Source organism: Tachysurus vachellii, chromosome 1 (assembly GCF_030014155.1).
Source record: "Tachysurus vachellii isolate PV-2020 chromosome 1, HZAU_Pvac_v1, whole genome shotgun sequence".
NCBI classification, from domain to species: Eukaryota; Metazoa; Chordata; class Actinopteri; order Siluriformes; family Bagridae; genus Tachysurus; species Tachysurus vachellii.
The window spans coordinates 16,428,117-16,440,902 of record NC_083460.1 but is presented as its reverse complement, the minus strand read 5'-3'; the positions used below and the strand labels follow the sequence as shown (position 1 = coordinate 16,440,902).

The 12,786-nt window shown below is 39.7% G+C and overlaps 1 protein-coding gene across 1 annotated transcript; it reads right to left on the bottom strand.

Moving 5' to 3' along the window:
- Nucleotides 1–4,489: 4,489 nt before the first annotated feature.
- On the bottom strand, nt 4,490–5,736 carry pou3f2b (POU class 3 homeobox 2b). The gene has a single exon (XM_060861425.1). It carries the CDS (start codon nt 5,734–5,736, stop codon nt 4,501–4,503), a length of 1,236 nt encoding a protein of 411 aa, XP_060717408.1. The 3' UTR covers nt 4,490–4,500.
- Between the last annotated feature and the right edge of the window lie 7,050 nt (nt 5,737–12,786).

Genomic DNA, 12,786 nt, shown 5'->3' with positions numbered 1-12,786 from the left:
TATCTATCTATCTATCTATCTATCTATCTATCTGTCTGTCTATCTATCTATCTATCTATCTATCTATCTATCTATCTATCTATCTATCTATCTATCTATCTGTCTGTCTGTCTGTCTGTCTGTCTGTCTGTCCCTCAGTCTTGTCTGTCTATCTATCTATCTATCTATCTATCTATCTATCTATCTATCTATCTATCTATCTATCTATCTATCTATCTGTCTGTCTGTCTTTCTGTCTGTCTGTCTGTCTTTCTATGTTTGTCTATCTATCTATCTATCCATCTATCTATCTATCTATAGATCTGTCTACAGATCTGTCTGTCTGTCCCTCCGTCTTGTCTATCTATCTATCTATCTATCTATCTATCTATCTATCTATCTATCTATCTATCTATCTATCTATCTATCTATCTGTCTGTCTGTCCGTCTTTCTATCTGTCTGTCTATTTATCTGTCTGTCTGTCTGTCTGTCTTTCTATGTTTGTCTATCTATCTATCTATCTATCCATCTATCTATCTATCTATCTATCTATCTATCTATCTATCTATCTATCTATCTATCTATCTGTCTGTCTGTCTGTCTGTCTGTCCCTCCGTCTTGTCTATCTATCTATCTATCTATCTATCTATCTATCTGTCTGTCCGTCTGTCTTTCTGTCTGTCTGTCTATTTATCTGTCTGTCTGTCTTTCTATGTCTGTCTGCCTGTCTATCCATCCAACAGTGATAGAGAATGGTGAGTGAGAAGAAAATCTCTTCTTGTTTTCAGTCTCTTCAGGATTTCACATTTTGCAATTGCAAAAAGATACAAATTCAACCAAACTCTTGTGGGGATTTTTTAAAAATTGAGTTGAGTCACGTTGTGTGACATCATCACATCACGCATTCAGCCAAGACGAGAATATGAGAAGAGCTCTCACAGGTCATTACATAAACTCCTGTGTGTCGTCACTGGTAGGAGTTTAAAAGAAGAATCATGGGCTTGAAAAGATTTTCTGGAAGAAAAAAAAAAACAACTGGAGCGACTCTTAGAGATATTGTTTTTTTTTTTTTTAGAATTTACCAACAAATCCTGCGTTATATTCTGAAATTATTTGATCCAATCGTGATGATTAAACACACCTGTAAGTGTAACATCACCAACAATCCCTCAAACAAATAAGCAGCAGAATCACTAACCACATTTTTACCAGATATTTCAATAAAAACATGCCATATGAGATTTAAGTGTTTAACTGTTACTTTATCGGTTCCTCACTCGCTCCTCTGAGTGAACCCTTAAAGGCTCGATGTACAACTGGAGATCTTTAATGTACAGCTCATTGGATTTGAATTTTTATCATGAAATGAACAGAAACAACATTTTGCTGTAAAATGTTCACTTTTCTAAACTGAACTTCAGACTGGACAATTTTAGGTGAGTTGGAGAAAAAAATTTACATTACAGAAATCTCGGTCGTTTACATTTTGCAGGACGATGCGGTTAAACCGTAACTTTGTAATTGTCCAGCTACATAAAATAAAATAAAATAAAATAAAATAAAATAAAATAAAATAAAATAAAATAAAATAAAATCAATTGTTTATAAAAATCCAGATAAGCAGCTAATGTTCCTGCATTTAAGCCTTAACATTAAAGATTTGTTAATAAACCTAGAAGTACTTTTTGTCCATTTAGAGTTGCTTAATGTTATGGATTTTTTTGCGAATTTCTGTGAGAGATGCTTTATTCATGTTATAGAAAAAGAAAAGGTATTCCCTCATTATCCTTCTCTCTCTCTCTCTCTCTCTCTCTCTCTCTCTCTCTCGGTTAAGACAAATAGTCTGTTCTCTTTATGGCAATAAAACTACATGCATTTTAAATGTAGTGAAAAAGAAAATGCACGTCACACGTAACACGACTCAGAAAAGTTCCTGCTGAAAATATCAAACCTCTATACTGTTCCCCAATTAAAGAAACAAAATGAAAACCCTTTTGTGTCTAGTTTTTCATTTACGGCATTTAGCAGACACCCTTATCCAGAGTGACATACATTTTTGTTTCATTTGATACACCAGAGCAATTGAGGTTAAGGGCCTTGCTCAGGGGCCCAGCTGTGGTAGCTTGGTGGACCTGGGACTTGAACCCATGAGCTACCGATCAGTAGTCCGACGCCTTAACCACTAGGCTATCGGTTTACCTTTACAGTTAAGATTACATTACAGCAACAGATCCAATGTCTTGTCTTCCTCCTTAAGTACAACTCCACATCAAAGCCTGATCACTGCAGGGTGTGTAAACAGTTAATTCCTCTTAAATGGCTGATTCAGATTATTTCGGATTATACAGATCAGGTCTAATTTGTTACCTCAATGCCAGACTGGGGATTTGTTTTCCATCTCTTATTTTTCATTATAAGACTGACTCAGGGGTGTGTCGTGATACGGTAAAAGTGGAACTTCATTAAAAGTTGCATGTTGATGGTGTTTACTTGGTTCATAATTTTTAATTTTTTATCTTAAAAAAAATAATTTTTGTGTGATGATAGTTTACTGATGCGTGTTAGATGTAAGAATGCATTCATTTCAAACAAAGGTTGATGGAAAAGAGAAATTAAATAAACATTTTACTCTCATTGTGACAATTTAGAAGTGAGTGGTTTTTTTTTTTGCAAGTCTTTCATTTCTGTCAATTCTTTAAATTGAAATGTAACTTTTTTTTTGAAAAGCTTGTCTCTCTCTCTCTCTCTTGCTCTCTCTGCCCCTTCATTCTAACACACGGGTGCAAATTCCTCCATCACAATCTCACTGACATATTTTATATTAATATATATATTATATTATATTATATACTGTTATATTTTCAGGAATGTATCTTGTGACATCCCTCCTTCCAAATCCTCTCTTATTTATTGGCATGTTTTTGTTTTGTTTCTCAAAAGAGAAAAGCATGTTCAGTTCTGATATTTTCGGCACCCTGTCCTCAGTGGCAGTGAAATCCTGACTGGTGAAAGAGGTGTAGAAAAGTTTCTAAAAAAATAAATATAAACATGTGATAAATAAGTCAGGTCAAGAGCTTGTTGTTGTGCAAATTAGATCTCTTGAGTCATTCTTTCGAAACATAAAACGAGTGCCTGGAAATGCTAAAAATAGTCATATTTCTTTATATTGCTATCAAGCATCAAGTATTGAAATATATTTGTATATTAATTATTAGACATTTATAGAAAGTGTTATAATAATTAAGAGTTTCTTTGACTGTGCTTTATCATGAATATCTTGAAACCCTTTGAGATTTGGAATTAATTATTATTATTATTATTATTATTATTATTATTATTACGACAAACATACAGGTAACAAAATCTAAACAAATCTAATAGGGATGTTAAACCTTGATAATACAAATGGTATTTTTTTTATATGAAGCAGATTGATATTGTACATGAATAAAATGTGTATTAATATAATAATATCATAGAAAAGAAATAATGTACAGTTAATCACTTTTTCATGGCAATTTACACAATATAAAAATTGGGACACGTACAATCAGTATAAATAAGGAACTCATTCATGTTGTAAAAGTGGATCTGAAGATTGAACGAACTGTACAAAAGACCACAATAATAATAATAATAATAATAATAATAATAATAATAATAATAATAATAATAATAATGTCATTGTTTTCATCTTATAAATTTTCCATAAAATATAAATATAAAATACAGAACAAATGGAACTGCAGCCTTGGAAATATTTCAGTTGGATTCTTTAAATACTTTTGTGTCTAAAAAGCACGTTTTTAAAAATCAGTTTTAAAATATTTACAGACTTGTTTATGGGGTAAACAATAGTGTGAACACTCCGTCATGTCGTATATTCAAATTTATAAAATATTTTATTCTTTTTTTTTTCTTTAAATGCTAAATGCAAAAGAGGAAACCAACCAAAGATCAAGGTTCTAACATATTGAATATATCTAAAGAATGATATAAAAATAAATCAAAATAATCAAGAATAATAAGCACTAAAATATTTTAACTGTTTAAAGAAAAAAAAGTGCTGAAGTGAAGAGATAATCTCTCAATATACACTATTTACACACTGTCCTATTATTATTATTATTATTATTATTATTATATTATTATTATTACATTCTGCCAATAACATAATAATAATAATAATAATAATAATAATAATAATAATAATAATAATAATAATAATAATAATAATAATGGACTATGTTTAAAGTGTAAAATGTACTTATCGTCCGCAGGCTGGTCACAAAACTGTAACAATTTTCCTCAAATAAAAGGCGGAAATAGGAAAGCAGCCCTACACGCGTGGAGTGTGTGTGTGTGTGTGTGTGTGTGTGTGTGTGTGTGTGTGTGTGTGTGTGTGTGTGTCCAAAGTGTGTGTGTCCAAAGTAAGCCTCTGTCACAGTGATGTATTTTTGTTTCCCACAGTAAATCCTGCTGTAGCTCCGTACACACTCCGGTCTCTTTCTCTCTCTCCATCACTGCACATTTTGCGCTTTGAGCTCCATCATGGCCTCCTCGGTCCCGTGAGTTGGATGCACCCTTGGCGGCGTCATCCTCTTCTCTTTCTGCCGCCGGTTACAGAACCACACGCGCACCACCTCTTTCTCGAGGTGCAGACTGTCCGCGAGGCTCGTGATCTCCGCCGCCGCCGGTTTGGGACACTTGAGGAAGTGGCTCTCGAGCGCGCCCTTCACGCTCACCTCGATGGACGTGCGCTTCTTCCGTTTCCTGCCCTGCGCTGCGAGCTTATCCAGGCCGGTGCCGCCGCCGCCGCCGCTCGCGCTGCAGTCCGCCTCCTCGAGCCACTTGCTGAGCAGCGGCTTGAGCTTGCACATGTTCTTGAAGCTGAGCTGCAACGCCTCGAACCGACAAATGGTCGTCTGCGAGAACACGTTGCCATAAAGCGTACCGAGCGCGAGCCCGACGTCTGCTTGCGTAAAACCCAGCTTGATGCGCCGCTGCTTGAACTGCTTGGCGAAGTGCTCCAGGTCGTCTGACGTCGGGGTCGCGTCCTCGTCTGACGCAGGAGACTCGTGCAAACTCCGGTGATGGTGCTGGTGCTCCCGCAGATGCGGGCTGTGGTGATGGTGGTGCTCGTGCTCGTGATCTTGATGGTGCTGGTGATGAGCTTGAATGCCCGGTACGAGCCCGCTGAGCGCGCCAAAACCCCCGGAGTACGTGAGACTCTGCTGCCCGGTCGACGCTCCCACGCTGGGCAGGTGAGCCGCCGCCGTACCGCTCGCGCTCCTCCAAGCGCGTGCGGCGTCTTCTTCGTGATGCTGATGATGGTGGTGATGGGAATGATGAGGGTGATGAAGCATGTGCTGTAAGTTGCCGCTGCTTGAGTTGTTGTTGTTGTTATTGTTGCTGTTGTCGTCGCTGTTGTCGTTGTCCTCGTGCATGTCGTCTCCGGTGCTACGGATCGTGGGCTTGATGTCGGCGGACGTCCACGCGGTTCCTTCCCCACCTCCTCCTCCACCTCCTAACCCTCCTCTCCCGCCATGAGAGAGCGCGGCCGCGATCCACTGGTGCGCGTGACTTCCAGCGCCGTTGTTCTGGAGCGCGAACTCGCTCTGCAGCAGCGCGGCGGCGTGCGCGTGCCTGTAAGCCGACCCCGGAGCCGCGTGCTGCTGCATGCCGCCGGAGTCCGCGTGCACCGGCGCGCTCGCGCTGAGCAGACTGTAGTGAGCGGCGGAGGCTGTCGCGGCCATGAGGAGCAGCGCGAGACTGAACACCACTGAACAGAGGAGACCTAGGTACAACACACACACACATCCACCCACTCACACCTACACACACACACACACACACACACTCTCTCTCTCTCTCTCTCTCTCTCACACACACACACACACACACACACACACACACACACACACACACAAACAGACACACACATACATACAGACACACACTCTCTCTCTCTCACACACACACACACGCACACACACAAACAGACACACACACTCTCTCTCTCTCTCTCTCTCTCTCTCTCACACACACACACACACACACAAACAGACACACACATACAGACACGCTCTCTCTCTCTCTCTCTCTCTCTCTCTCTCTCTCACTCACACACACACACACACACACACGTTTTCAACAGAAGCCCCTCCTCCAAAAGAGGCTGATTGGTTGGCAGATGCGTCTTTACTGCACACTGCAGTGAATTCTCTCCGTCTCTTTTACCCCGTACCTTTGTCTCACCCTTTTCTGTCACTCCTTATCTGTCGCTTATACTGTCTACCTCTTACTCTCACGTTCTTCTCTTCTGCTATTCTTTTTATCAGCTTTCCTCATTGTCATCTTTCACACAAGCTCTCTCTCTCTCTCTCTCTCTCTCTCTCTCTCTCTCTCTCTCTCTCTCTCTCTCTCTCTCTCTCTCTCTCTCTCTCTATCCAGTCGGCCAATCACGATACAACAAGGCAATGAAAATCCAGGTTAAGAGCTTCAGGTAAACATCAGAATGGAAGGAAAATGTGATCACAGTGACTTTGACTGCAGATGAGCAGGTTTGAGTTTTTCAGAAGATTCTGACCTCCTGGGATTTTCACCCACAGGTCCCTGTAGTTTTAAAAGAAACCTTTCATATAGAACCATTTTAAAGGGTTTATTAAATCCAAGTGAGACGGTTCCTTCTTCTTGTAAATTATTATATAAAAATTCTGACAAGAAAATACAGCAAATTCAAACAGTCGATTACATCAGAACTCCTCCAACTTATTCACTTATCCATATATTCAGTTTCAACAATTTCACAAATGTAATCAACTGTTTGATATTTTATATAAATGTGTCATTCTTAAACACAAAATTCCTAAAAGTATTGGCACTCATTTTTTCTTACACATTCTTTGAATTATAGAAGTGTAAATAGAAATGGCTCATTGCTTTGCAAGGGATCTACATAAAAATGTTCTAGTGGATTGTACAGACTCGTGGATCTGTATAGAACTTTTTTTAGAGTGTAGAGCTTACTCAAACATCCCGTGAGAAGTTGTTCTGCAGGTGGAAATGCCTTGCTGAAGCTCAAGGACAGAAAAGAACAAGACAGGTTTAAGCTGATAGGATGGCTACGGGACTCAAATGACTACTTGTTACAGCTGTAGTGAGCTGAAAAGCATCTCAGATCAAACCTACAATAAACGGCAAACATGCCACATTGCGATCCTCTATTTTTAATCCAGACCAGGAATATAAGGTTATAGTAGGTTCTTCGAAACTGTACAATTTGGATTAAGATCAAATTAAATGGTCCATTGTGGCTTTTATTTTTAACACATGAAGGTAATATTTCTGGAAAATATTTAAGAAACACAAAAAAAAGAGATAAGCTTTAGGAGAATTACAGAAATAGAAATAGTAGGAAGGTGATAGAGAAATGGGGAACAGAGAGAAGAAAACACACACAGTGGAATTCAGGTGGTCAGTTTGTGTGTGTGTGTGTGTGTGTGTGTGTGTGTTAGCAGGCTGCAGGTGCCTCAGACTGACCAGCTGTCCATGTCCGTGCTGAAAGCAAAAGCACACCGCATTATTCTCCCCCATCGTACATTTCTTCATCAGCTCAGGGTGTTGCTATAGAGACCGGCCGAGGGAACGGATAGGGGCAAATCAAACAGCACCCCCCCCTCGTCGCCCCCCTCTGGGGCATCTGAGAGCCTACTTACATCAGCTTTCAACTGGACAAAGAGCAGAGTAAGAGAGGACAGAAGGAGAGAAGACACAGAGACTTAAGAGTGTATGAGTGTGAGTGTGTGTACAGGTGGAGGGAGGGAGTGGATTCTGGTGACACTGGTTTCATCAGAACTTCTCATTATTGGCATATTCAACGAAACCGAGATGTATTAAACAAAAACACTCAACCCAGTCAATGAGCTGTCTGTACAAATCAAGATATAGTTTCATTTCAAAGTTCAAGTCAGTATGATGTTGTGTTTGTAGTTTAAGTAATAGGCTTATATTAATGCGCTCGTTTTAACATGTTAGTTTTTTTATACTCATTTACATAATCTTCACATTAACATGGGTTTTTAAAAACAATTGATAGCTAATTTACATATTCTAAAAAAAAAAACAAAAGCAAACTTGATCATTAGCTAGCTAATTTCAATTAATAATTTAAACATATCATGTTGGCTAATAAAAAGAAGATTTTAACTTCACGTGGTCTTTGAGGACAACAACCTCCTCATCAATCAGACTGTAGAAAGGACATTATTCATAATAACACTGGTGTTTATAACAGTTTATAATCACACCCTTCAGTGTCACCCAAATGAGGACGAGGTTCACTTTTGAGTCTGTTTCCTCTCCAGGTTTCTTCTTCTTCCTTCTAAGGGAGTTTTTCCTCACCACAGTCACCTCAGTCACCTCAGGTTTGTTCATTAGGGATAAATACAAACACATTTAAATATAAGTCTAATATTAATCTTGAACTTTTTGTAAAGCTGCTTTGAGACAACGTCCATTGTTAAAAGTGCTATATAAATAAAATACAATTAAAATATTAACTAGTAAACCGAAAACCAAGAAAATTTAAACATGGTTCTACATAAACACAGTATGGAGTAAAAGCAGCCAGAGCCAAGTGTGTCAGATTTTCCAAAGGTTTGAACTGAGACTTGTTGTGTGACCTCATGACAACACACACCTTTGATTCATGAGTACATGGTCTTATAGCTGGTAGGAGTGTAAAAGAACGATCCCGAGCATGGAATTTCAAGAAGTTTTCTACAAATAAAAGCACAAAAAACTCCAAAAGTTACATGACATTTTTTGAAAAAAGCTGCAAAATTGAATATTTTGGCCAAATAAAAACTGTGAAATTCTGGAATGACTGTTTCTATAAATGATACTGTACCAAAGGGGTATAGATTAATAACCATGCAGTCAGTGACTAAATCTCTCTTGAGATCGATACCTCCAGGTAGCTGTTTTTCCAGGTTTTTTTTGATAAAATCCATGATCCAGGATATGAGAAAGTGAAGAAACGTGAAGCTTTGCATTTAATTGAAGGTCTGTCATCCTTATCAGATGAGTGTAAGCAAGCAATTTCTATTGCTGCAGCTACCAGTTGAGCCACGCTGTTTAATTCCAGACTCTGCAGCATCTGGGGCTTGGAGTGGAGGGGCGGTGGTGGGGTGGTGGGGAGTCACCTTGGTAGGCACGGTCTGGTTTTGCTTCTGCCATCTTGTACGAGCCTGCGTCAGGTGAGTCTGTGGTTCCTGATCTTGTCATGGATATTAAAACAAAACCCTGTGGCTCACCTTAACGTCTGCATAGCGGTGCTGCTTTTTGTAAACCGGTCATTTGTAGGTATTTCATTTGGAAAATGATGTATCAAAAGGCACCTCACTTTTTAGGGCATTAGAGCAAAACCTTTCAAAATTGTCAATTCATGGTCATAACTGAAAAGGTTTAGCATGTAGCTATGCCATATTAAAGACGATCTAAACTACTGGCTGGATATAAAAAGCAAAAGAAATGGAAACTTCTGTGTAAACCGACTTCAGTGTAAAATATTTGGAACAAATTTTGACATCCCCACGTAGAAGACGCATCATTGTGAACACAGAAACTGATCAAGTCGCATTTCTTCTTGCAAAAAAAAAAACCCAAACCTGCTTCCTTTCTCTTCACTGCACCAGAGTTAAAGACAGGATTACACGAGTTCAGCTAATTGTGCGCTTCATGAACACTTCTTGAAGTGTGAGAGAAGAGTCTTGTCATGCGTTTGTCATTTAAGTCCGTACGAGCTTGTGCTAGGTTTTTGCGCACAAGTTAAACGATTGTATGCGGATCGTGACCGAAAACGTTCAGGCTTCTGCGTGGTCCAGAAATCCGCTGGTGCAATAAGGAACAATGTTGCGCTGCTAACAGCCAAATCAGCCAAATCAAAAGAACAATTGTGTGCAATTAGGGTCATAATTCAGCACATTAGCGTGTCACCACAAAGCCTTAAACACTCCGTGTCATGAGAAAACCGGAGCACATTACGTTTAATGGTCTAATATGCAAACTACGGCTCGTCCAATTACACGGCTTAACGGCGCATAAATGATGCGCAAGGCCCGGTGCTGATTCATTAGGAAGCGCCAGTGATTTCATGTCCACCCCCGTTCAAGCTATCACAGAACTCGAACGAGCCGCTGCTCAAACTACATATAAGGAAATAAAAATGGAAGAGGGAGAATCAAAGCGTTAAATTAGCAGTAATTATGTGACCCACATGCTCTAAAGATTCTCATTTTTTATGGTCTAATTGGATAACTGTCTCCGTGTACAGCAGCGGGGTTTCATGCGTCATGTTCCAACACGGAGTTAAAAAATAATTAAGCATGCTTTGTGAGAGCAGGCTGTAAATCGGAGCCAAATCAAGAGACGCAAGGCTATCAGCCTATTAGCAAGGTCCGGCTGTCCTGCATCTAGCTACACAGTAGAAATTTTGTACGTTTACTAGCTTACGTAGCTTTCTTTGATCCAAAAAGTGAAAACTATTCACTTTCCATGTGTGTACCTTTAATGAATTTTACTGTAAATCATTTTTAGGTGGACTAGATGCACTTTTTTGAGGTGAAATATGATACAGAAGGTGCAATGTATGATTGAGAGTACAAAAAAGGTACATTGTAGTGCTATTTTTTCAGTGTGAGGAATTATTTGACACATTCCAGTGTTAAACTCTCCACACATACTAAGGTGGTCTCTCTCTCTCTCTCACACACACACACACACACACACACACATAGCGAGTGGGTGACTGAGTGAGTGAGTAAGTGAGTGAGAGTGTGTCTCTCCGGTGGAGATGGAGGTGGTGGTGGCGGAGGTGGTGGGGTATCTTTCACCAGGATCTCGTAATCCAATGCAATTAGGGAGCACAAAGACGTTGTTAAATCTGTCCCTCTCTAAACTCGGCTGGTGATTGTCGGGGTTGAAAAGAACGACCACCCTGGTGTGCGTCTGTGTGTGTGTGTGTGTGTGTGCGTTAGAGTGAAACAGAGAGAGAGAGAAAAAGAGTGCCCCCTAGATCTTTAAAATAGCGAGAGAGGTGAATAGCTGCACGGTTTCCATTGTTGATGAACTAAAGCGCCGTTTTCTTCCCATGACGATCAAACAGCGTTGTAAATGCGCACATCATCCGACTATTCGCGTCACCCTTCGTTTTCTGATCATACTCAGTCCTCAGGGCTACATAATGCTCTTCTCTACTCCGTTATACACACAATGTCAATAAAGTGAAATCAAATTACATCCTAATACCTAATTGTCGCCGACCTGCTCGCCGTTTCTTGGAGGATTTGCCTCAGTTTTTCTTTTTCGTGCACCGACACACGTTCGTCTTCGTCTCCGTCTTCAACGATTTTGAGTTCGTTTCCTCCAACAAATCAGATGTGCTTCGGTCTAAAGGATCTAAGTTGGAGTTGGATAGAGAATTGGTGTTTAAAAAATATAATTATATAGTAGATAAAACCTTTACATCCAAACAAATCACATTTTAATGGCTTTATTTACAAAAATCACATTTATTGAATATTTGTAATATATCTAGGCAACACAAATGTCAAACAAAAGACAAATAGTAACATGTTGTATATGAGACATTATTTAATCTGGTGCGATATGAGCTAATTTAAAAGACATCCATAAAGCCGAGTGTCACCGGAATGTCGTCAGCCATCTTGAAAAGTTTTTCTCATCCATCGTCAGCGCATTTTAGCTCCATCCCTTCGCATATTATAATATTTTGACTATTTATACTACAAAATAGGAAAATAGTAGATTGGTGCCTAGAAGAGTAGGCGAGTTGGGACGCACAGTTGTGAGATTTTCTGCTCCTTTTAGTCTTGAATCTTATCTATGGGCTAAAGTTACCTCAGGAATATTGCTAGCTAAATAACTGAGCTAACTAGCAGCTCCTCACAAAAAGACTTTTCAACAGAAGTGCTAGTAATCAGGGGCATAAATATTTCCACGTATGAGTGATTTTCAGTCATTTGAATGCATTTTACATTTCAACCAATCAGCACGTCAGCTTGGTCATTCTCATTTTCATTCTCAGACTCTTCTCAAATTCGGCGGTCTCTAAACAAGTGGCTGGTTTTGTAAAGACTTTCGTGTTTGTACATCGCAGCCATCTTGTGCCTGTGATGTGTGTCAGACCTTCTGTGCCTCTGCTGTCTCGTTAGACACACTGCAAGGATAGAAGCTGGATTAAGAGGCGTGACACACACGCAGACATGCACACACTCCAGAGCGAACACATGCTGGGATGGACTGTGTGTTTGGAAGACACACACTGTGAGAGTGTGATTGAAAGAGAGAAGAACCCAGTGGTCAGACTCGGGCCAAGTGAGAATGGGAGAGGGAACGTGCTAAAGTAACAGAGCTTTCACGAGCGTGAAAGACGTACAGTGTCAGGCACAAAATGGCCTCCCAACAGCATATTACCTTCAACGCACTAATACAGCACACTAATACAGACCTCCATCACCATCAGCCGTCAACTGGGGATTTGTCTGAAAGGAGCAGCACAGACAATTTTTCTTTATTTGTAGGTTTAATCATTGTAACAGAACCAATACGAGTAGGAATCTAGATCTTTTCCTTTCCTTGCATGGTATCTAAGGCTCCATTAATTCCTAGCTTCTGTCAGTTTAAGACTATCTCGCTGACACTGATGCATCCAGGATTCATTTCTACACTAAAAAATAGAATTCTAAAAATTAGAATTCTAGATTCAACCTTACAGGTTTCTA

What these genes read in the sequence shown, in the direction of transcription:
- pou3f2b (XM_060861425.1), bottom strand. Translation starts at nt 5,736, where the DNA reads ATGGCCGCGACAGCCTCCGCCGCTCACTACAGTCTGCTCAGCGCGAGC.